This window comes from Panicum virgatum, chromosome 4N (assembly GCF_016808335.1).
Source record: "Panicum virgatum strain AP13 chromosome 4N, P.virgatum_v5, whole genome shotgun sequence".
Lineage (NCBI taxonomy): Eukaryota > Viridiplantae > Streptophyta > Magnoliopsida > Poales > Poaceae > Panicum > Panicum virgatum.
In genome coordinates, this window is record NC_053148.1 from 21,243,267 (window position 1) to 21,268,883 (window position 25,617).

General features: G+C 41.9%; 1 protein-coding gene across 4 annotated transcripts; it reads left to right on the forward strand.

Annotated features, from left to right (window-relative positions):
• On the forward strand, positions 1-25,379 carry LOC120669602 (DNA topoisomerase 1-like). 4 transcript variants are annotated; one of them, XM_039949394.1, is made up of 21 exons: positions 1-222; positions 678-1,723; positions 2,947-3,598; positions 3,680-3,766; positions 5,708-5,754; positions 6,907-7,016; positions 7,601-7,701; positions 8,364-8,456; positions 14,552-14,635; positions 14,755-14,838; positions 14,972-15,040; positions 20,551-20,610; positions 21,251-21,322; positions 22,701-22,808; positions 23,384-23,460; positions 23,664-23,747; positions 23,866-23,977; positions 24,066-24,155; positions 24,254-24,319; positions 24,396-24,491; positions 24,721-25,379. In XM_039949394.1, the coding sequence occupies exons 1-21, from the start codon at positions 127-129 to the stop codon at positions 24,841-24,843; spliced, it is 3,357 nt and encodes a 1,118-aa protein (XP_039805328.1). In that variant the 5' UTR covers positions 1-126; the 3' UTR covers positions 24,844-25,379. The 4 variants fall into 4 exon arrangements, 3 of the variants coding, with proteins under 3 accessions (XP_039805328.1, XP_039805329.1, XP_039805330.1); XM_039949395.1 differs by having other exon boundaries at positions 24,402-24,491; XR_005672713.1 differs by lacking the exons at positions 24,066-24,155; positions 24,254-24,319; positions 24,396-24,491; positions 24,721-25,379 and having other exon boundaries at positions 23,384-23,490; positions 23,866-23,894.
• The last annotated feature ends 238 nt before the right edge of the window (positions 25,380-25,617 follow it).

Here is a 25,617-nt window from a genome sequence, read left to right on the forward strand (position 1 = left end):
CCGCCTGACCGCGCCGCCTCAGCCTTCCTTTCGGACTATAACCTAAAACCCTAGCTAAACCACAGCCGAAACCAATGGCTCTCCTCGCCTGAGCGCGCGCCCGCCACGTCGGCCGCCCCGCTGGCCATGGCGCTCCAGCTCCGCCGCCTCCTCCCGCACGGTTACGCCCAACGCCACCGCGCCGTCACCCATGCGCTCTTGCCGCCGCCGCTCCCCACAATGGTAAGCGACTCCGACCCCGCCGATTAATTCATTAAATAAAAGCGCAAGTTTATGTTGCGCGTAGCGCTGTGGCTTTGGGGGTGAGGCGTGCGCGCCACCTGTTCGTTGTATTGTCCGTGAGGCAAAGGCGAAGCTTTCTCATCTTTTTTCCCCCTTTTCTTATGGGGTAGCTCTGTCAAGCTGCAGAAATCTGCAGGGAACTGTCAACGAAATAGAGATGTGCGCAACTGTTTCAGTCACCAATTTTTCTTTCGTTTGCATCAATTCATTGTACGGTATTAACTCAACCAAGAACACGGCTGTAGATGGAAGGGAATCATATTTCAATAGCTCTACAGTGTTATACTTTGTTTGTAGTGTTTAATTTGGGCGTTGCTTGCTTAAAAAAAATGACACATTGCTTAAAAAAATTTGGGCTTTGCTTGTTCCTTATGTGTTATCTTTTGCCTTTACAGCTTCAGTCCGGGACATTTCAGAGATTATCTTCCACACCTTGGCCCTTTTCGCCTTTCCGTCCTTGTGAAATGTGCGGGGTTGCATTCAGAGGCAATTCAGCAAGGCAAATGTCTTCAAGAAATAGTTTCATGGTTGCCCTACAGCCCAAAAGTAGTGCCTTTTTTACTACTGGGCTTCATGGCAAGCATAGTTCCATATGTTTCAGATCCACAAACAACTGTGGAATTGCTTTAAAGGCTAATAATATTGGTAATTCACGATCATTCTCAACTGCATTCAGTAAAAAGCTAAGGTTCCTCGTTAAAAATAAGAGTTTACTTGGGAACCTAAATATGAGAAGGGAAGATGGAAGTGTTGCACATAGTTTGTTTCACACATCTGAGAAACGACAAAGCACATTAGCTGCATGTAGTACCGTTCCTGATGAGGTTTCGGCATCTACTAGTAATAGCAGCAAGAGTGTTACCGATTCTAAGACTGGCACTGCCAAGAGGAAGAGTTCTAGAGGAAGCAAAAAGGAAGTTGATGGAGATATGAATGAAAAGAAAGTACCTACCAAGAAAAAGAGGATATTTAGTAGAACCCGTAAAGCTGCAACAAAAACTACTGGGAGTATTAGTGAGAACCAAGAAGACAAGAAGGCTGATAATTCTAAATCCAAAAAAGGTGCTGATAGTTCTAAAGATAAAAAAGTGAATAATAGGTCAAAATCAAAAGCAAAGGTTTCTACTGCTTCTACTGTGCCTGCTGAAGCTAAGATTTGCATGAAAACCTCTAATGGTGGTTCTCATAGTGAGACAAAGCCACTTGTGCCACTGTATCCTCCTACAGCCAAATCAGTTGTGGTTGTGGAATCAGCCACAAAAGCAAAAGTTATCCAGAATTATCTTGGGGACATGTATGAAGTGTTACCAAGCTATGGTCATGTCAGAGACTTAGCAGGCAGATCAAAATCCGTCCGCCCTGATGATGACTTCAGCATGGTCTGGGAGGTACCTGCTGCTGCCTGGACACACCTTAAGAGCATTAAAGTAGCACTGAAAGGGTATGTTTCTTAAAGAGTGTAGTATGGAACTATGGATGCATTTTCACATGTTTTCTGTTTACTTATTCTGTTTAACTATGCATAAAACATGCACACTCTTTGGTCATTTGATATTCACTCCCTCGTCTAAACACTGCCACATTTTTTTCTCAAAGATTTATACACATTAGTTGCTGTGTTTCCAATTATAGAGAGTTAGAGACAAAAACAAAATCACATAGGCCTTTCATAGAAGTTTGCTGTAGTGCTTGATAGGTTCTGGCTTGCTTGGATGTTTGTCTCCAAAATCATGTATTGTATTCAACGCCTCATTTTCATGACTCCAATGTCCAGTCCTCATATTTCTGCAAGTTCAATTGACCGACAAAGAATAACCTTTAGCATTGTGTAGTTATTAACTCATTGAATTAAAGTTACTGTTTTTTAAAAGTATTATTTATAACACTGTCGGCCTAGACCTTGCAGGACATTATTTACCTTTGAGCATATACTAGATTTGCAAATTACAAACTCCGTATATGTTTTTGTGGACAAACAGTTAATATTTTGTAAATCTCCTGCTTTTTACGCTGACTTTTCGATGGCAGCTGCTAGAAAATAATAAAAGTATCAGTAGTTTGTTCATTTAGAGCTGCTATAGCTAAGCAGTCCCTGCAAATAGTTTGTGTTCATGTTCTTATTTTTATTTAATGTTCTTGTATGTAAGTATCACTATAGCCACTTGAGTTTGCTGACATTATTCTTGTTATTGGAGTATCACTATCGCCATATGCGTATGTTGATAGAATATACTTGAGTATTACTTATTGGTTTGATGTTTTTGTAACTTTGGTACATGTTGTGAAAGTAATTCACATTCTGTATGCTTTAATAACGATCTGTTGCTGCCCATATGTAAAAATTTTCTGTGATGGTGGTTCATCTAGTTGTGTTTGTTTTAAATTGTTTACTTATATTATTCATTAAGATGGTAAAAAATTGGCCTCAGCTGTAGCTTGAACTGTATCCTGAACATATCTTTTTCCCACCTCGACTATGTAATTTCATCCTTTTCCTTAAGACTGGACTTCTGCTTATACTAATGATAGGTTATTAATTTGAATTCAACTAAGTTGTATGAAAGCTAAATATTTCTGCACACATATTATCATGATTTTACCCCTCGAGTTGTGAGTCAATAATGGCTAATTGTTTTTTTACCGATGCTCTTGTCTCTTGTTCAGAGCAGAAAATTTAATTCTTGCATCTGATCCTGATCGTGAAGGTGAAGCGATTGCTTGGCACATCAAAGAAATGCTTGAACAGCAAGGCGCATTGCGCTGCGATGTAACTGTTGCAAGAGTTGCTTTCCATGAAATAACTGAGGATGCAATAAAAAAGGCTTTGATGTCCCCGAGATATATTGACATGGACTTAGTTAATGCTTATCTTGCACGACGTTCTCTTGATTATCTGATTGGGTTTGGCATATCGCCACTTCTGTGGAGGAAGTTGCCTGGTTGCCAGTCAGCTGGACGGGTCCAATCTGCAGCTTTGGCCCTTGTATGTGATCGGGAAGCTGAAATAGAACAGTTTAAGCCACAAGAGTATTGGACAGTACAGACAGACTTCAAAACCCAATTTGCAGATCCTTCTCATGGCACATTCATCCCATCCTGTATAAAGCTTCTGAATTCAAAAAAGTTGGATCAACTTTCCATATGTTCTCAAGAAGAAGCGAGAGCTATAGAAAAGAGGATTCATTCTTCTCAATTTGAAGTTATAGGTGTTAAAAGAAGTAAAATTCAAAAGAATCCTCCGATGCCATATATTACATCCAGCCTTCAGCAGGATGCAGCAAACAAACTAAATTTTACTGCAGGGCATACCATGAAGGTTGTTTCTGCTAGACTCATTATATAATGCATTTATTATGTTTTAATCTGTTGGCTCACGCAACTCATTTTATGACTGCAGGTTGCCCAAAAGCTTTATGAGGGTGTCAACCTTTCATCGGAAGAAGCGACTGGGTTGATAACATATATGAGAACTGATGGGTTCCATGTAAGTAACACCCAACATTTTCATGACTCAAGTAGTTTTACCTTGTTTGTTGGGGTGTATGGTCCACAGGTCTTTGTTCCCTCTGAAAATTTCAAATTGATGATGTACTTTGGATAGGAGTGCTTGGAAAGCCGCGATTCTCGTGCCAGAACCATGAATAATGGTCTTTGTTGGGTTTCAACCTATGTTGCCCGGATACGCGGATACGGATACCGGTACGCGATACGGGGATACTCCGATGCGCTATTTTTCCAAAAATAAGGATATGGGGATACGCCAATATATATAAAAAATAAAAATAAATAAAAGTTTCAGAAACTAGAATGTGAGAAAATAGAAGTTCCAGGGACTATAATGCGTCATAAACTCATATATTCATATGTTCTATAATTATTAGAAAAGGGAAGGGGCAAAGGAAAAAAGAACCAACCTTATCTTACCTGTTCGTTTGTTCCACGAATGGGGTCATCTTCTTCCCCAACCTCCGGCACTCTCTCTCTCTTTCTCTGTGTAGCGGCCAACTCCGGCGGCCGCGGCTCCTCTCCCTCTCCGGAGGCCGCGGCTCATCGTCTCCCTCTCTAGCGGCCGCGCGGGCCGTCCAGAGGCGCGCTCCGGCGGCCGTGGCGGCCCGCCAGCGGCGAGCTCCAGCAGCGCAGCACCACCCTAAATAGTGCTTTAACAGATGTGCGGGCCTCTGTCTGGACAGGCCGCGCAGCCGCTGGAGCAGTAGGAGGCACGGACGGGTGGGCGGGCGGAGGTGACGGCAAGGGAGCAACGAGCGATAGGGAAGGAGCAGGAGGAGGCACGGGCGGGTGGCCGGGCGGCGGTGACGGCAAGGGAGCGATGAGCAGCGGGGAAGGAGCAGGAGGAGGCGTGGGCGGGTGGCCGAGCGGCGGTAACAGCAAGGGAGCCGTGCGAGGCTGCTGCGGGCCTGCGGCTGCGCGAGTGGGGATGAGAGGGTGGCACAGCTGAACGGAGGACCTTTATACGAAACGATTGAGTGGTGTTGTTAGGGTTTGAAGGTATCGGACAGGTATCCACAGGTATCCCACGAGTATCCGATTTATTTTTATTATTTGAAAATACCTAAATAGTCCGATACTTACGTGATACGTATCCGGGAGTATCCGTGGAGTACGGGTATCCGATACCGGTACGTGAGTTTTGCGAAGTATCCGCGTATCATAGGTTTCAACTCTAGCCTACCCCAACTTGCTTGGGATTTATACAAGGCTTTGTTGATGATGTACTTTGGTCCTAGTCTAAAGTTGGTTCAGTTACTTTAAATTGTTTAAAACTATGCTGCAGCATTCGGGTGCATGCATAAGCCTTTCTGATTAAACCAGTGGGTAGGAAGCTGGTAATAGAAACTTTAAATGATGCATTCAATTGAGCAAAACTGCACTTCTTTTGCATGATTACTGCATAACAACACATTTGTTGGCGCTTTATCTTGTTGAGGTGTTAAATAGGTTTCAAATAATTTGCCTGCAAAGTAGATGGTTTAGGAGTTCATAGTCAAAGCTCGACTGCTTAAAGAGTTCGTGTTACTAGTATGCCACTTATGATTTGAAAAAATGCCACTTATCTGTGACTGGAGGGAGTAAAAGATGATAACTATACTGAAACTTTAATTCACTAAAATTCTTTTATGAAAACATTTCATGACTGGCATGCCAAATTAACTGAAGTTAGATGACTAAAGTCTAAATGTATGATGCAATGAAAAATGATGGACGCTTCTGGCCCTTTGATGTGAAAATTCCCAGAAACTTGTCAATAAGATATTATTGAGGATACAATATACTTGATGTTTACTTGTTTAACTAGCGTATTGACTTATTTGTTCTCCTTTTACCCTATTATTGAGGATACAATATACTTGATGTTTACTTGTTTGACTAGCGTATTGACTTATTTGTTCTCCTTTTACCCTTGAAGATTTCTGATGGAGCTGCAGAAGACATCCGTTCATTAGTCAAAGAAAGGTACACAATTTTCTCTCTAAAGTAGCTGCTAAGTCTCTTTCTAATTTTATAATGGTGCTAATTTCTCTTGTTTCATGTTAACTTGTAATCAGTGCTTAATCCAATAATTTGGTTTAGTTGGGGTTTAGTTATATACTAGTGGAAATTTTCAGATCCACTCTTTTTTTTCTCGAACGCGCAGGAGAGCTCCGCATCATTATATTAAAAAGAAAAGGGAGGGGGTATCCCCCCCCCCGCCCCCCAAAAAAAAGTTACAGTTGAAAAGGGGCTGTAACCCCCCTAAAAAGAACAACTATACTGACTTGTCTTAATAAAAACAAACTAGACCGGATTGGACCAAAAAACTATCTGTCTCTAGGCGCCAAGGCGAGGAGAAAGGATATTCCTCTAGCCCCAGCCAAGGACCACTGCTGCAGATCTTCAAGGGTGGTCGAGATGATGTTAGAGATACTAGGAGAAGCACCATCAAACACGCATTGATTGCGGTGATTCCATAAGTTCCAGGCTCCCAGAATTATGATGGAGTTTAATCCATTAAGGACCCGACCAGACACCCTGCCACTTGCATTTGCCCACCATTCCTCAAAGTTTTCATCCTCAAGGTTTGGAGCCAGCACTTGTAACACAAATCTCTGCAGAATAGCGAACCACAGCTGGCGAGCAAATACACAAGAGACTAAAAGATGGTCAATTGTTTCCTGAGCTTGGTCACAAAGTGGGCAGGCAGCAGGATGTTGTAACCCTTTTCTTGCCAAACTGTCTGCTGTCCAGCATCTTTTGTGTGTAGCTGTCCACAAGAAAAACTTGCACTTGCTAGGGGCCCAACTTCGCCATATTCTCTCCCAAGGACCAAACTGAATAGCTCCAATGAAAAGAGCTTCATATGCCGATTTTGTGGAGATCCACTCATAGTTATTCAAAACTTATTAGATGAACCTACAACTGTAAGACACATTCAAAAAATAACTGAGTAATGTTAAATTAAACTGGTCTGAACTCTGAAGATACTTTGACGACATGGTAAGAGGGTTCAAGTTGTTGATCGATTCATCTCAAGTTGTTGATTGATGGTATTGCATTCTAGTTTGATATGCACTTCATGTAATGATGTGTATCTGGGTATGGTTTCTTGTTAATTAGAATTTTCTTCAGATATGGTGAGGAGTATGCTGCAGAGGACATCAGGAAGTATTTAAAGAAGGTGAAAAATGCTCAAGAAGCCCATGAAGCCATTAGGCCCACCAGTATAAGGAGGTTGCCATGTAATGAGTTACTTGTGTTTTTGTTGATTTATTGCATTTTTCTCAATTACAGCTGCTAACCCTCTCCTGGCAAATGATTTTGCGTAAGCTTTGGTACATGCATATTGCCCCCATGAAGGTTATAATTCTATTATCTCATTTTCAAGAATCATCACCAAGATTTTGCCAGTACTGTACAGAATAAGGCAATAAGCTATGGATTGCTTAGTTTCTTGAGATCCATATTTCGTAATGAGCAATATGTTGTACAATTCATGCCTTGTGATTCTGCCTCATTCACTGCTTTTATTATTTTGCAAAGATTCGAGCAACACTTCTATGAATACTGCACTTAAAAATATGTTTGCATTATTGATGATACTGTGTTTTGCAATCTGTAGTGAACATGCTCTATAAATGACCATTTCCACTAGATAATGACAATATCTGTGGTCCAATCAGCATCTTCTATTGGATTGCATGAGCACCTTGCCACCTTACATATGTGTAGTTCTTTTTTTTTTTTAAAAAAAATATTTCTAAAGTGATATCACACTTATTATTGTGTCTGGTTTTAAATATATGGTTGCAACTATCTCTTGTAGCATCTTTGGTTGGAGTACTTGATGATGATTCTCTAAAACTGTACACTCTAATATGGAAAAGGACAATGGCTTGCCAAATGGAAGCTTCCAGAACTGATCTGGTTGGTTATTCTTGCTCGTCATTTTTCCCTATGGTTGATTTTGTTCTTTAAGATGGTTATAAGTTGTATGGTAAACAAAGTTCTATTGGTTAAGGAAACATTAATAAGTCGTAGCAGCTAGTAAGTGCTTCAAACCGAGGAAACATTTTTCTGTTTTTAGGTTGTTTAATCCTTTTTCTTTTCTTAGGTTCTGGTAGATTAGCGAGGCACCTCTGTATCTTATGCTGCTTAATTTCCAATATCATCAGCAATAGGCTGTTGGTTGAACTTGATGTATACAATTCAGTATGGTATTAAAGCCGACTAGTCAAGGCCTCAAGGGTTCCTATTGGTGCAATAAGATCATAAGAAAAGTAATTGCAGCCCAGTATGTGTCCTTCTCAAAGCCCTACTGGAGGCTACATGCTGAAAATTTTACCCTGAGCTTTTGGCTAACTGGTTGGTTTGTGAAACTTATTTAGCCATGTTTCCTTGCATAGTTTATATGTTTTGTGCATAGCTCAGGAACATAATTTCAGCTGTTGTCTTCAATAAAAACATTTGCTTAAACATAATTTCAACATTTTCTAGCATGGAAAACATGTTACAATTCTTTGTACTTCGTTTTTCTGTAAATTTCATTTCTTTTTAAATGTTCCATCAAATACATGCTTGCTTTTTAGATTCAAGTGGATATTGGAACTCCTGAAGGTGACATGAGTTTTCATTCATCTGGATCTAGACTGGACTTCAAGGGATACCAAGCTGTCTATGAGGTAAGTTAAAAAATTATAACTATTTTATAGTTGCTTCTTACATTGTCTATGGATTTTAGAAATCCTCTATAGTTCAGTTATCTTTGCACAGTGCAAAAGTTGTTGTACTTGAGTTTCTTAAGAAAATATGTTGGTTGGCTCCTAAGGTGGCCTTCCAACCTTAGCTTGTGCTACTTCATTCAGCCTATGGATGCCTGATTTCATTTTTGATCTGTTGACGTATCATTGAGAAAGTTTGATGGTTCAGCTGTTCAGGGGCAAATTACTTTTCTCGTATAGCTTTTATCATCTATATATCTTCATTTGCTTGCTATTTATTTCAAGGGTTAATTAGATCTGTGCCATTATAATTGTTTCGTTTTTGAAGCACACCATTACTATTCAAGAAACTATACCAGTGCCATTATAACTCTACACATGATTGAGATACGCCATTATATACGCCTGGAAACAATTTGGGCCCAGTATCAGACGTACGGCGTATACCGTATATCCGTATGGACAAAATTACCCATTTCCTCCTCTCTCACACTCGCTGACATAAGGGGCCCAGTCCTCAGCCTTCTTCCCCACAACATCTCTTCCTCTACCTCTGTCTTCTCCATCTCCGGAGCTAAGCGAGCTTGCGAGTGACGGCGTGGAGCGAGCCGCGCCGCCGTCGGCCGAGCGCGCGGGCGGGCGTCCCTGTTATTAAAACGACGTTTTCACGACGTGAAAACGACGTTTTCACGAGAAAACGTTCATGTGAAACGGACGTTTAAACGTTAAAACGGACGTTTAAACGTTAAAACGTCCATCGTTTCATTAAAATCTACCCTCCATTCGTTTCAACGTTTTATCGTGCTAATAACCTTGGCGGGCGTTGCCGAGGCGCTGCCGGCCGAGCGAGCCAGGCCGCCACCGGTCGAGCGCGCGGATGCCGTCCGCGTCGAGCCGGCTGCGCCGCTGCCGGCCGAGCGCCCGTTCGGGCGTCCGTGTCTAGCTTGCTGCGCCGCCGCCGGCCGAAGTACGCAGGCGGGCGTCCATGTCGATTCCTGTCACGCCGCCACCGGCCGAAGCACGCAGGCGAGCCTGCCGCGCCGCCGCCGGCCGAGCGCGCGGGCGGGCGTCCGCTTCGAGTTAGCCGCGTCGCCGACGACCGAGCGTGCGGGCGGGGATCTGCGTCGATTCTGCCACACCGCCGCTGGCCGAGCACGCGAGAGTCCGCGTCGAGGCTCCTTCCTCCTCTATCTTCTCCCTGCAGTTGTTGCTGTTGGCCTAGGGGCACGGTCCCAACGTGACTGGAGACAAGGGAGCCGCAGTGGATGGAGGCGTGGGCGGCACCTTCGATGGAGGATGAGAGGGTGTCGTCGATGGAGGAGGAGGCGACCCACCAGCCATGGAATAGGAGAGGACAGAGGAAGGTGATGACATGTTGGACCCACCTGCAAGTGAGATAGAGTTGGAGGGGCTTTTAGGTCCATACGAAAATAAAAGGTTGTTCATACACCTGCACGTGGGCCCGAAGACGTTGCAAGCGTATATAATGGCATATTTCAGCTTTGGCAAGAATTATAATGGCAGTGGCATAGTTTCGCGAATAGTAATGGTGCGCTTCAAAACCAGTAAAATTATAATGGCACAGATCTAATTAACCCTTATTTCAAGGTATAAGTACAATTGAGTCAGATACTATCTGCCTGATCTGCTGCTAGTTCTGCCCAGGCATTTATATGACATGGAAAATCATATTATGTGATTCTGGTTGTATGTGATCACTATGTCTAGGCCAATGTGACATTGGATATTAGACTAGCCCATCTGTTTTTCTTTCTTTCTTTCTGATTTTTCTTTTGTTATAAGGGTTATGAAATGAGATTATGTGATTCTCTTTTTCGACATTTGAAATAATACTACCTCTATCTTTCAAAGAACACTTTTTCACCAAAAATTAAAGTTTTCATTAGTGGAGAACTGTATACCCAGAGGGTGGTTCATGTTCGCTGGCACTTTGGATGGTGTCAAGATTTTGTTTTTTCTTTAAAAGAATGGTTCTTTTTTGTAGTTTTAAATCTGGTTCTAGCACTCAAGGAAAAGACATCTTTCTACCCGTAAGAGGAAATAGTGTGTGCTTAATGGTATGAACCAGCCTTGTTTTGAAGGGTTTACTGCTAATTTGAGCTGGTTTTCCATGGTTTTTGGGGTTCTTGTGCAAAGTAAAAGAAAAAAAAAGATAAGCACACATGTTCTAGAAAGCACTTTTAGTCATTGGCATTCATATCTTGAATTTGTGATGTATGATATGCACTATTGCAAATGTATCACCAGACATGGCCATTTATTTTTCTACACTCCTATTGGGTTGATGCTTTGTTTGATGAACTTATCTACCTGTAATTTGTTCGCGCTCAATCTTTATCAATACATTGTTTCTTAATAAAATACATGACAAATTTCACGTCACTTGATCGCCTTTGACGTGCACTAAATAAAATGTTAAGAATGAGCAACTCAACTCTATTGCAATGCCACAAAGGGGCAGATATGGTGTTGTACAAATGTGCATAAAGCACCCTATACATGTGAGAAAATACATAGGGATGTATATCCATCTAACACCCCTCCTCAAACTCATGGTGGGTCTACAACATTGAGTTTGGAAAGAAAATAACTACGTTGCGCTTTTGTTTGAGCCTTCGTGAAGAAGTCCGCCAACTGAAACTCGGAAGGCACATACTGAAGAGCTACAATTTGATCATGCACCTGCGATCTCATGTAAGAAGCATCAACACCGATGATCCTCATCCGACGGGCAATAGCAACGATAATCCTTGTGCTCCGTGTTGTACCTAAAAAAACGCACTCAACTGATTGAGCAGTTAGCTTGGTGCGCTCATGAGGAGGGAGTAGGACAAAGCAGGCACACCCAAAGCAACGAAGATGACTGTAGTTGAGTAGATGGCCAAACAAGCGCTCATACGGGGTACAACCCTGAAGAACTGAGAAAGGCTGTCTATTAATGAGAAAAACAGTCGTAGAGACAGGCTCAGCCTAGAAATGAGGTGGATGCTCAGAAGAGAGTAGTAAAGCACGAGCATACTCAAGAATGTGACGATGCTTGCATTCGGCAGCACCATTCTGAGCATGGGCACCAGAACAAGAAAATTGAGAAAGGGTACCGTAGTCAGCAAGGAAGCGACGACGCTCAGCAGAGATGTACTCAGCAACAAAATCAACACGAAAAGCACGAATGGGAGAGTCGTACTGAGTGCGAATCATAGTGGCAAATTGCTGGTAGATAGACCCAAGTTGAAAAGAATCTTGCACTAGATTTGAAATATACTTAGCTTTTGACGATTCCCTTTGAATACAAAGTTGATGAATGAAGTAATTAAGCCTGTGAACTAGATTAGCACAAGAGGAAACCCACTAGCAAGTAGATCAAGTCAAAATTAGCTCAAGAACAACAAATACAACAATAAAGGAGACACAAGATTTATCCCGAAGTTCACTCCACAAAGGAGCTACGTCTCCGTTGAGGTGCTCACAAAGAGCAGGGTTGCCCTATAACCCTTTCCCTCACTCAATCACCCACACAAGATGATTGAGTTGCTCACTATCAAATGTCCACGAAGGACGGGGTAATACAAACTTCCGGAGCTCAACCACAAGAGAATGGAAGCTCACCGGCACCTCTAACCGTCTAGGAGCGAAGCTCCAAGAGTAACAAACGCGAATCGACGAATCAAAGGTTGCTTCAAGTGCTTCTTGAGATGAACAAGTGCAAGCCCGCGGAGTGCTCTCAAATCACACTTCAAATCTCATTTCCTCTCAATCCCTAGGTGTTTCCTTGCTAGAATCAAGCTCTAGGATGGAGAGAAGTGTAGGAGTCAATGGTTTAGAGGCGTGGTTGGTCGGAGAGTGAGAGAGAGTGAGTGAAAGGGGGTGAAGGGGTATATATACTCCAACCCCCAAAAGTGACCGTTGTGTGTTTTCTGGTGGTTCCCGGATCATCCGGGGTAACCCGATCATCCGAGGTGTTGACAGAATAGGCTACACACACTGAAATTCTCAGGTCCGGATCATCCGGTGTAGGGCCGGATCATCCGGCCTGGGCTCTACCAGACGCTCTCAAGTCACCAGGTCCGGATCATCCGGGCTAGGGCCGGATCATCCGGACTTACGCAGTTCCGAATTTTACTGTGTGGCCGGATTATCCGGCCCAAGGTCGGATCATCCGGCCTTGTGCAGAAACTTTGTGCTGGGGAATTTTGTGGGTGTTTTCTCTCAAGAATATCATCTCAATTGAAGCATTTTAACAACCCAAAATTCATTCGAATGCGTCCCCCTTGATAGTACGGTGAATCCTATACTCAAATTCAAACGGAAAATTAAAATTAAATCTCCGATAGAATCCACCATGCTCAATTTGAAATTGGGGACCTTTTCATCTTCTTCTTGTTTTTTCTCATTTTATTCCTGCACACTTTCTTCAAAACATCATATCCCCAAATTGTGATTGTCAAAAATCACCAAAATCAATTAGGGACCTAGATGCACTTTCAAGTGGAAAGCCTCAAACCAGAGAGATGGCCAAGGTGACGATGCCACTGAGCAAAGGTAGGGGCAGTAGCAGAAGCAGCAACCACGGGGGCAGGCGAGGTGGATGAGGGAAGGTGAAGCCAGTCAAGCTCCCAAAGACGCTGAGAGTCATGGCGCCTCGGCTCAGTACCCATAAGAAGTCCCATGCGAAGATCCTAAACACAACAAGAGTCTGACTCAAGGATGCGACATCCATGATCAGTGATCTGGCCAGCGGACATCGGCTGCATAGTGAGGTTAGGAACATGTGAACTGTAGGCACATGAAAGGAAGACGTCAAGAGAACACCTCGTCCAGTAACCGGAAGAGACGTGCCGTTAACTGTTTGAACAACAAGAGGGTGAGCAACAGGGGACAAGGAAGACAGCTAGGTAGAATCGGTGGTTAGGTGAAAAGCAGCACCAGAATCAAGGAACCATGAAGATGGGGTGGTTCAGTTAGGAGGCAGTTGTGGAAAAGCAGAAGCACGAGCAGTAGTCCCAGAAAGGGAGGAAGTAGCTGCATTAAGACGACGGAACAACATGAGCAGCTCCTGCTCTAAGGCAGAGCCACAACCAGTGGTAGAAGAGGCCATGCTCTATTCCTAAACTCTTTCCTCCTCTATTTTTTTTTGTGGCATTGTGGAGTAGAGAGTGGAGCAGAGCACACGGAACAGACTAGAGAGCGGAGCAGAGCACTAAACAGGGCGAAGCAAAGCAGGGCGCGGGGCCGGCGGCGGCGGGTCCAGGCGTGGTGGGTCGGGCGCAGTGGTGTGGAGCCGGGCGCGGGAGGCGGAAGACCGCGTAGGCGCGAGGGTGGCGGAAGATGCGCGAGCCCGTGGCGGTGTGCGCGGCCGCGGGCGGCGGGACGCCTCGGCAGCGCGCAGGGGCCGCGCGGAAGGTGCAGACAAGGCGCACGGCTGCGCAGAGAGTGCCGGGAGGCCTCGGCGGTGCGTGGAGGGTGCGGACGAGGCACGCGGGCGGCGCGGAAGAAGGGAGGAGTTGCCTTCGCCGGCTGGCGGTAGAGGCTCGCTGTAGACGGTGGGATTCTAAACCCTAGGCTGTGATACCATGTTAGGAATGAGCAACTCAACTCTATTGCAATGCCACAAAGGGGCAGATATGGTGTTCTACAAATGTGCATAAAGCACCCTATACAAGTGAGAAAATACATAGGGACATATATACATCTAACATAAAATACATTGTCTATATCGAATTGCTGCGTGGTACATAATTTGTATTATCGCGTACCATCTAAGTTTTTTGTTGAATCTCTGTGTGAAGTTTACATTCTTTATCCTTAGGTTATTACCTTGTAAACTCATTCAAAATGTGTGAGTTTGTTCTGATTCATCAGTCTTTGGTTTTTTATGTTCTGGATTGAGCTCCTTTTGGTGCTGATGGGTAGGAGTAGGAATGTAGGACTTGGCTTAATGTAAGCATGGTTATCAGTTGCACTTTATTAAGAAATGTGTGCCAACTTTTCAGTTTGCGAATTTAAAACTCAATAACAAGAAACTTTACTACTTATAGGACAGTGAGGCAAGTCCGTCCAGCGACAGCTCAATGGGAGATGCTGTGCATGAGGGTAACTTTGATGCTTTGTCCAAATTAAAGGTTAGCAGCTGCTGAATTGTCGCTCGACTATTCCATTCCTTTACTTCTCAAGCTTCTGCAGATTATTGGCTACCATTAGACTATTCCAGTATGTTATTAACACATCTCCTTTCTTCCAGGTTAAGGAATTGGTGTCTCCAGTTAATGTGCATCTTGGGCAACATTTTACTAAGCCACCATCACGTTATTCTGAGGGTGCATTGGTAAGCAATAACCTATTATGTTTCATTTTTCACTTGTTTTCTTTGACGATTATCCATTTCTGCAATAAAACAATGTTTCTTTTTATTGGGTTCTACTACTTCAGATTTTCATACTATGCCTTGTTAACTCCAGATTAAAAAGCTAGAAGAACTTGGAATTGGAAGGCCATCTACTTATGCATCTATAATGAAAGTGTTACAGGTAACATAACTACATTTACCATGGTATTGGAAGGATATTTAGGTATGCTGTATCTGATAACCTTTCTTACAACAACAACAACATAGCCTTTTGTCCCAAGCGAGTTGGGGTAGGCTAGAATGAAACCCAAAAGACACAAAGGTCACGGTTCAGGCACGTTGATAGCTAGTTTCCAAGCGCTTCTATCCAAAGCTACCTCCTCAGATATATCCCAATCTGATAACCTTTCTTAATTTAGACATATTTTATTAACTATATTTACCATCATATTGGAAGGATATTTAGGTATGCCTAAATTATATCTGATAACCTTTCTTAATTTAGACATATTTTATTGATTTTTGTGTGGAATATTTAATCGCTAATATGTATCCAACGCCATTTTTTTTTTCTCGAACACGCAGGAGAGCTGTGTATCATTGTATTAATAGAAGAAGGTTGGAGTCATACAGAAAGACCCCCACACACACCCACACACACCCAAACTAGAGGGGGAATAAATCGCCTGTTACATGTAAGAGCGACCCAAGACCCTGGACAAGAACATCCTAGCCAGCAACCCTGACCGAGAGAGAGGCAAGACCCTTGGCACCTGCCAGGGTCCACAAATGAGCCTCATCTCTAGCCATGTTTAGCATGCTGGCAACACTTGGGGAAGCCCCGTTAAAAACGCAGTTATTCCTATGCTTCCATATACACCAAGCACCAAGGATGATAAGCGAGTTTAGCCCTTTTTGCACATCTCCAGTAACTGCTGCTGCCACCCTTTCCCACCATGCGTCGAAAGGAGAGTCGTTAACCGCCAGAGCCAACGCCAAATTTGGGCTGGGTGGCTCATGTAGCTGCCTTTAGAGTGTTGTCCTATCACTGGCTTGGACTTTGTGGAAAGAAAGGGATGAATATAGAATGAGGCATGACTTGTGGGTCTGTTTCAAGAGGTAGTGAAGGGCTATCTTGCCTTCTTGCTCACAATGCTGTTCCTTCCTGGACACAGCAGAGGCTCTGCGTACATCTCTTTCAGCGAAGGCTTATGCATTGATGCCAAACTGATTGCAGTAGTACTTAATGAGCTCGAATCCTAATATCAACTAGACAACTAGTAGAATTATATGGGCGCGGTTGTATGTCACAATAGGCGACAATATCAACAACCATCACCTGAAAAAAAAATTCTCCATGTACAACTAAATGGGCCGTCAGCCCAATTAGCTAGGTTCACATGGTATTTAATTAATTAACTATGTCCGAGGCTTACGGTTCAACACTGAAAAGGAAAGAGCCAGTGCATGCATGCAGAAAAGACAAAAGGGACGTCACCCTCGCATGCAAGAAAGTTTAGAACTTAAAAAAACTATAGATCTTAAACGGTGTGTTCAAATTAAATTTAGATTGCACCATTATCTTTTTATGACAAGATCTTCAAAACAAGACCGCACTTGCCTGTGTTTGCATAATATTTTTTAAAAATATTTTTTTAATACTAGATAATTAGTTTCGTCTACTGGGAACAAATATTTTAACAATAAGAACAAATAAGTATTTTTACGAACAAAAAATCAAATATAACGAACAAATAATAATGTGATATGAACAAAATATTGAACATCGAGAACATTTGATTGTACAGGATAAATCAACATCAACATCTACAAAGCCTTTTAATCCCAAGCAAGTTGGGGTAGGCTAGAGTTAAAACCCAACAAAGACCATTATTCATGGTTCTGGCACGTAAATCGCGGCTTTCCAAGTACTCCTATCCAAGGACAAATCTCTAGGTATACTCCAGTCTTTCAAGTCTCTTCTAATTGGTTCTTCCCATGTCAACTTCGGCCGGCCCCTGCCTCTCCTCATATTACCGTCGTGCTTTAGGATACCACTATGCACTGGTGCCTCTGGCGGTCTCCGTTGGACATGTCCAAACCATCTCAGCCGGTGTTGGATAAGCTTTTCTTCAATTGGTGCTATCCCTAGCCTATCCCGTATATCATCATTTCGAACTCGATCCATCCTTGTATGCCCATAAATCCAACGCAACATGCGCATTTCTGCAACACTTAATTGTTGGACGTGCCGCCTTTTTGTAGGCCAACATTCCGCACCATACAACATTGCCGGTCTAATCGTCGTTCTATAAAACTTGCCTTTTAATTTCTGAGGTACCTTCTTGTCACAAAGGACGCCAGATGCTTGGCGCCACTTCATCCATCCCGCTTTGATTCTATGACTAACATCCTCATCAATATCTCCATCTCTCTGTAGCATCGATCACAAATATCGAAAGGTTTCCCTCTTGGGCACTACTTGGCCTTCCAAACTAACATCTCCCTCCTCATGAGTGGCGCCGAAGTCACACCTCATATACTCAGTTTTAGTCCTGCTAAGTCTAAAACTTTTGGACTCTAGTGTTTGCCGCCACAACTCCAGCTTCCTATTCACTCCTGCACGGCTTTCATCAACTAACACGACATCATCAGCGAAAAGCATACACCAAGGAATATCACCTTGTATGTCTCTTGTGACCTCATCCATCCTTAGGGCAAAAAGATACGGGCTCAAAGCTGATCCTTGATGTAGTCCTATCTTAATCGGAAAGGCATCTGTGTCACCATTACTTGTTCGGACCCTAGTCATTACATTATTGTACATGTCCTTAATGAGGGCCACATACTTTGTTGGGACTTTATGCCTATCCAAAGCCCACCACATCACGTTTCGTGGTATCTTGTCATAAGCCTTCTCCAAGTCAATGAAAACCATGTAAAGGTCCTTCTTCTGCTCTCTATACCGCTCCATGACATGTCTTATTAGAAAAATTGCTTCTATGGTTGACCTTCCAGGCATGAAACCAAACTGATTCATAGTGACCCGCGTCATCCCTCTCAAACAATGCTCAATAACTCTCTCCCATAGCTTCATAGTATGGCTCATCAACTTAATTCCCCGGTAGTTGGTGCAGCTTTGAATATCCCCTTTGTTCTTGTAGATCGGCACCAATATACTCCTCCACTCTTCAGGCATCTTGTTCGACCGAAAAATACGGTTGAAAAGTTTTGTTAGCCAAACTATAGTTATATCACCTAGGCACCTCCACACCTCGACTGGAATACCATCAGGGCATGTCGCCTTACCTCCTTTCATCATTTTCAACGCCTCTTTGACCTCAGATTCTTGAATCCTCCTCACAAAACGCCTGTTGGTGTCATCAAAAGAGTCGTCCAGCTGAAAAGTTGTATTCTCATTATCCCCGTTATACAGTCTGTCAAAATACTCTTGCCATCTAAGTCTGATTTCATCCTCCTTCACCAAGAGCTGATCCATATCGTCCTTAATGCACTTAACCTGGCTGAAGTCCCTCGTCTTTCTCTCACGCACCCTCGCCATCCTATAGATGTCCTTCTCTCCTTCCTTTGTATTCAGTCGTTGGTACATATCCTCATAAGCCCGATCATTCGCCTCACTCACAGCTCGCTTTGCGATCTTCTTTGCCACCTTGTACTTCTCTATATTATCTGCGCTCCTATCAAGAAACAAACGCTTATAACATTGTTTCTTCTCCTTAATAGCCCTCTGGACGTCCTCGTTCCACCACCACCACGTACAGGATAAATAATGAAAAATAAATATAAAAAAAATGAGTCAACATGGCCGAACTATTTAATCTATAAAGCGAACAAATGAGTCAACATGGGCGAATAATCTACAAAGGAAACATCTACTCCCTTCGTCCCTAAATAACTGTTGCTTTCGCTTCCCGAGAAATAACTTTGATTAATTTTATATAAAAAATATTAACATTTATGATACATAATTAAGATTATTAGATAGATCTTTTAATCTAATATTTTAACAAATTTATTTGGAGATACAAATGTTGCACGTTTTTTTCTACAAATCGAGTCAAACTTGTGGCACGCACACCGACGACGACAATTAAAAAGGGACAGAGGTAGTACTTAGGAATAAAAGAAAAAATAAGCAAGTAAATAAAAAAAGAGAAATAAATAAAAAACAAAATACGACTAAAAAGATTTGTAGAATGGATGCAAGAGAATGTGTAACGGAAAGGGGAAATGGATGTGAGAAAATCAAACTAGCAATGGAAGAAAAAAAAGAGCAGAAAAAATGAAACGAGAAACAAGTCCTTGCCTGTTAACTTGTGATGGTGGCCTAGTGGGCCAGCTCCGGTGGCAGTAGCAAGCTACTGGCAGGCAGAGATACTTGGGCCTCGGGCTGATGTGAATGTCATAATGGGCCGAAATTGCGTTACTAACCCACGCCGGATGTCTTCAGGCATTGGATCGTCTTATTGTAGCGCGCGTGACGTATAGCCACCGCGGAATTATATACCTTACTTCCCTAACTTAAGAAAAATACCCTGATATCTTCAACTAATTGCACTGAGACATGCCCTGAGCTGATTGCTTTTGCACCTGTAGGTGTGCTCTAGGGAAGACTACACACACATGCCACAAAACGTAGCACACGCCATGCTGTCTCATAGTCATGGTGTACTGTCAAGGGCACATGTCACTGTCACCCTTGACATTTGGGTTGCAGTTGAAGTTGAATGATGTTGGTCTGCATATGGATCTGTGTGTAGAGTACTGAGCCTAGCTCAGTTGGTGGGATTTGTGGGTGTACTCTCCCACCACCAGTGTTTGGGTCATCTTCAACTTGGGTGTCTATTTCTCTTATTACAATGCCACCTAGTTCCTACAAGGTTGATTGAGTTCTTTTTTAGGGTATGCTGAATCGAGCATTGTTGTAAAAGGTGCTAGGCGCTATGCATCTAGTGTGTGATTCCTTTATATGTGCACTAGACTGGAGAGTGGTGCGTAGCGGGGTGGGAGGGTGGTGCTATTGCCTAGTGTCAATGAACAGTGGTCAAGTTGGTATGTAAGTTGGTTAAGGTTGATGTTGAGTTATGATATGCATAGGCTTTTGGTTCCATTCATCGTAGACCAGGGTATGGACTGGCGATCTGATAGTAGGGCCCTTTTCAGGGATGATAGAAAGGGCAGATCCGAATTCTCCCTTTGCTAATACTATCCTCTTATCACATTCGCTTATGCTCTTCCTTTTCTACACCGATCACAACCAGTTTCGTAAAGCTTAAGTTTTATAAGTTTAAACCACTGGTTCTAGGGCATTTCCCTGGCATTAGGAGCTAATAGCACGACAGGACAAAGCATGAAAGCAATAAAAAGGCACACTTATGTTTCCCCAAATGACGTAGTGCAGCACGATCAATTCTTTTTAGCAATGCCAAAAATATCACATTCAGAACTAGGGGGCACTTCCTTTTAATTGGAATATTGGATCAAGCATTCTTTATACATATTTGTTAGTGCACATAAATGCCTTTGAGTTTGTGTAGCAACAACATATGGGTGAAAAACAGTTGCAAAGTTTTAGAAATTTAATATGCACTTCCTAGTTCTTATCTTCATTTATCGTCATTAGCACTGACTTGTTCCACTAGGATAATAGTTTTTACTTGTTTTGTTCAGGACCGAAAATATGTGACAGTAAAAAGTCGAGTTCTGCACCCTGAATTCCGCGGTCGAATGGTTTGTTCTTTTTTCCTTATTTCATGTCCTTCCTTTGGAATGATCCTCTATGATCAAAATATCTTTATCTCTGCTATCATCTTAAATTTTAGTACATTTATTCAAAGATAGATAATACTCCTAGCTAAATGCTTGGTTTTGTACTGGAATAATCTCTTCTTCCTATGCATATCTTTTTTTTAATGTGTTTGACTCATTCATGTGTCTCTTATTATTATTTGAATTCAACACAAATTTTCTTCCAAAATATGTAAAGTTTACCTTTATTATCTCTAATAATCCCAGAGTGTATATTTTGTGGTTTTGCTAGCAAAATGGCTGCTTACAACTTGCCATTACATTCTTGTATGTTTTGTGGTGTTTATATTTGCTGAAATCTCACAGATTTAAGGGTCTGTGGAATAGAACTTCTAGGCAGCCTTACAATTGCTTACAAATTTCCTTCCCTAGAACTCGCGAGCTTTAGCACGGGGCACCTCCACCCCCTCTCCTCAATGCCATGTTTCTCAGATCAATGGCATTTATTATAGGCCTCATCATCTCAGCCCTGTTTCAATTTATGTAGCTGAGGTTGCTTGTTATAAATTAAATTTCAATGTGTCTAATTTTGGTGTTTGTTCAATGGCATCTCTTTTTTCAGGTTTCAGCATTCCATTTGCACCATTTTTCCGAGATTGCTGACTACAGCTTTACAGCTAGCATGGAGACAGAGGTAAAAAATTTCTCAATTTATATTTTTATGTGTGCATGGAGTTCTAAAACCTTGCTTAAGCTGGCTGATTGGTGGTTACAGCTATGGATTAAACTAATATGAGAATCCATGAAATCAGCACATCCTAATGGACATTGGACCGCTTCTAACTGTGCTCATGATTATTCATGTACTCAAGACATAAGCAAGATTGTTATATATAATTCTGGAAATGATTCAGGACATAATTGTCATGGACTAATGGTTCTCTGCCTGGCAACCCTGGCCCCTGGGATGCCAGGAATGCATAGATGTCAGTTAGATGAGATGAAGCTATACGGACATATCATCAGTTCTATATGCCTCAAATATCATAATTCGATAATAAATCTAGAATGGAAGCAGGTTAAAGTTTACATCAGGATAATGTCATTTTTTGCAAATTAAGCTAACGTTCCAAGATGAAGAGGACCATTACATGAGTATAATTGTTATGATAACAATTAACAAATTTCTCAGAGTGATAATAGAAGAGAAATAAATATTGTAGTAGCTTGGCTTGGCAACCCAATACAATTAAAGTGTGAACAGCAGTTGAGAGGGGCAGATGCAGAGAGCCAAGGGTGTGCGTTGAATCCAAAGCACTGTTTAGCACAAGTGCAGCCACTCGAAACTAGCCCTAGACTGTCAATTTTTCAGTACAGGCTGTTATTAATGTAGGTTTTCATGTGGCATGCCTATTTCTCTTGGCTTCATTTTCTGTGCTTCCATGCATACTAAATCTGAATTAAACATGGTAACTACCAAATTTAGTGTGTGTAATAAGGAAAAACAATGCTTGTCACAAGTTTCACAGAAGAAACATATCTTGGGGACGGATCCAAATCTAAGTGTTTTGTAAGGGGAAAATCCCCTCAAGCTGCCTTCACACTGCAGTGTGATATGCCTTGGTAAAAACCAATATAGTTGATGATTTCTTACACACTTCTGTAATGAGCTAATTATTTTTCTCGAACACGCAGGAGAGCTGCATATCATTGTATTAATAGAAGAAGGTTGGAGTCATACAGAAAGACCCCCACACACACCCACACACACCCAAACTAGAGGGGGAATAAATCGCCTGTTACATGTAAGAGCGACCCAAGACCCTGGACAAGAACATCCTAGCCAACAACCCTGACCGAGAGAGAGGCAAGACCCTTGGCACCTGCCAGGGTCCACAAATGAGCCTCATAGCCATAAAAGGCATATATCTGCAGATCTATTGCAATCAAAAAATAAACTTTGTATTTCTATCAATAGCATTTAATGTATCCTTGACAAGAACATCTTTAAGTAATATGCTAAATAAAGGTTGCTAAAATTGTATTAAAGTTCCTTTTCTTTTACATTTAAGCTCGACAATGTATCTGCTGGGTCAACTGAATGGAAGGGTCTTCTGAAAGATTACTGGGAACGATTCAGTAAATATTGTGCAGATGCTAGTAAACTGGATGGCAGAAAGGTAAGATTTATTTAATTTCTGGATATGCTGGTTCCTTGGTGATAAGTGTCTTAATTTTCGTTTCGGGAGAGAATCACATCAAGCTTTTTTAATGACCCAGCAACTGAAGTAAAATATTTCAGGTTCATTTCTCAAGTATGAACTACTAGTGGTTTATGATTATAGTTTTTGCTTCAGTACGATTTTATCCGTAGCCCTGTGTTGCCTGTAACTTGTCAAGTTGCATTTGCATTGAAGAAAACAACATGAGAAATGGCGAGCTCTAATATTTTTCTTTCTCTGTTGATGCTCCTTGGTTAGTGGATATATTGCTATCACTGGATTAAAAAAAATTTGTCTACTTGTATCACCCAATACAACACAGTTTTGGTTGAACCCCTATATTTGTGCAAACGGAGCTCCAAAATATTCGTGGGAGACGACTTAAGCTCCAAAATAGCAAGGAATCCTTGAGCTAACATACACAAGAATGCTATAAATGGATTACTACATATTTAATGCTATTGATGTACCTTAATGTATTGTATTGCCCTGCAAGCGCTAAAGTTTTGAAGCCGAATTTTGCTCTATTTCAGGTAGAGAGAATGCTTGAAGAAAAATTTGGTCCTATCCTCTTTCCTGATGTTGACAAGGGTAGTAGGATTTGCCCTAGGTAATGCATGTCACATATGTACTTTTTAAGGTATCTTCCGTACAATGTACATGTTTTACTCGAAATCAAAGATATGTGATGCTAATGTCATCATACTATGTGTTTATCTGTCATGGCTAACCTACTATGTCATCACACTCTGATGCTTTCACGTTTGTGATTCCCAACATCTTATTTTTTTTGTGTGTTTGCAATGCCTGCAGTTGTTCTGAAGGAACCCTGAGATTTAAAGTTAGTAGGTACGGTGAAGGCTACTTTATAGGCTGTGATCGACATCCGAAATGCAAGTATGACTCTTTGAATACCTTGAAGAGTTTAACCTATGCTATATTGTTCATTACCACTTGCTATCTATTACGAGTTGATGATCATCATTATACCTAGTCACTAATGTAATTACTGTAGGTACATTGCTCGCTCATTGTCACAGCAAGAAGATGAAACTGAACCCACAGATGAAGGTCCCAAGTCTTTTGAACCCAGGTTACTTGGTGTCATGCCTGATTTCAATGAAAAGGTATATTCTGTTTATGACATTCAGATTTGTTATTTGCAAATCAGTAATGTGTATTAAGGGTATAAATACTTAATTGCTCAATCTACAGGTGTTTTTGAAACAAGGTCCATATGGTCATTACGTTCAGGTTGGGGAGGACAAAAAGGGACTGTTTCCGAAAAGGGCTTCCCTTTCTGAGGTAACTATTACCTTTTTTTTCTAAATGAAAACTCATAATCAGCGATTCCCGAACATTTTCAGGAACTCAGAACAACTACTGTCGAACTCTTGTTTCAGGTCAAAGATGTAGACACTGTCACTCTAGAAGATGCAATTGAGCTGCTGCAATATCCCAAAATTCTGGTATGCGTTTATTTTAGCTGTAGCTGTTGGTGCTATTTGTTTGAGTTGGGTCCCATGATGTTCTATTTTCCTGCAGGGACAGCATCCTGATGATGATCATCCGGTACTTATAACACATTCTAAAGTTGGATATAACATCAAACATAGGAGATCTCTTGCTGCAGTGCCAAAGGTACATGCTATCATGATAACATTTTAGTTTTTTTTTAATTTCAGAAACCAAACTAACACATCAGCTATAATTTTCCAATTTTTCGTGTTGGAACAATATATAAGATGTTTACATCTCAAAGTTTGATAGCTTCAAATCAGTTCATGTGCATTTGTTATTTAGCATGTTCGGTGAATTTTGGAGATTTTCCTTGCAAATTTGATAATATCTTCAAAATGTCTGATGACAGAATATGGAACCGAAGAAGATTACGCTTGAGCGTGCACTGAAACTTCTGAGTGGTAAAAGTGTCAGACAGATTGGCCGGCCAAAGGGCAAATCTAAAACGAAGGAACCCATTGAATGGCATTAGTGGAGCCTGAATTTGTTGTAAAATCCGAAACATGTGATTGATAGTTGGTCAGAGTTATATCCATACAGAAAAATTCAAAGCCTGGTCGGCACAAGGCATAAATTGGTTCAGCCTTCAGCATGGTGGGCACAAAGCTCTATACGTGACAGAAGCTGGTCAACAAGAACATGAACTGTGCTTCACAAGCGGGCCCTACACTAGCTACGGATGATACAGTAATCAAATTCAGGTCATTATTTTCCATTTCATTTTTTGCCCTTAGTCCTCACCAGAAGCTGTATAGAAGGCACTACACCCATAGGTTTTCTGCAACTTGCAGTTTAAATGAGCTGCACATGAGATCAGAGGGTAGTTTTATCACCTTTCATTCTTTTGCAGCATCCCTAATTCTTCTCAGGCGAATGCTGCATTTCTTTTTTGCAAAATGGATGTTTTTCTTATTCAGTTTGAAGGATTGTTACTATGATGGAAGGCCGTAGACTGAATTTCTACACACTTTTTGCAAGTCCCAACTAACTCTGCATTTTTGTCCTGAAGATAACTGTATCTTGCCTCAGAAAACACACCCTATTGTAGTGTTTTTTTTACGGCCTTAGTAGTGATGGGTTGTGTGGGATAAAGGGCATCATGATTGGCTACATGCGCGTATAGATCCTGTTCCCTCAGCGCAGGTGATTGGTTACCTAGCTGCATGCACGTGCTCAGAATATTCAACCAGATCTGTGAGTGCCCTGTGCGCCGCAAGCCTGGCTCGTGGGATATGCCTGATTTTCT

Coding starts and splice junctions, on each gene's coding strand:
- LOC120669602 (XM_039949394.1), top strand. CDS start 127: ATGGCGCTCCAGCTCCGCCGCCTCCTCCCGCACGGTTACGCCCAACGC. Junction 3,599..3,679: donor CTGCAGGGCATACCATGAAG/GTTGTTTCTGCT, acceptor TTATGACTGCAG/GTTGCCCAAAAGCTTTATGA. Junction 15,041..20,550: donor CTATAATGAAAGTGTTACAG/GTAACATAACTA, acceptor TGTTTTGTTCAG/GACCGAAAATATGTGACAGT.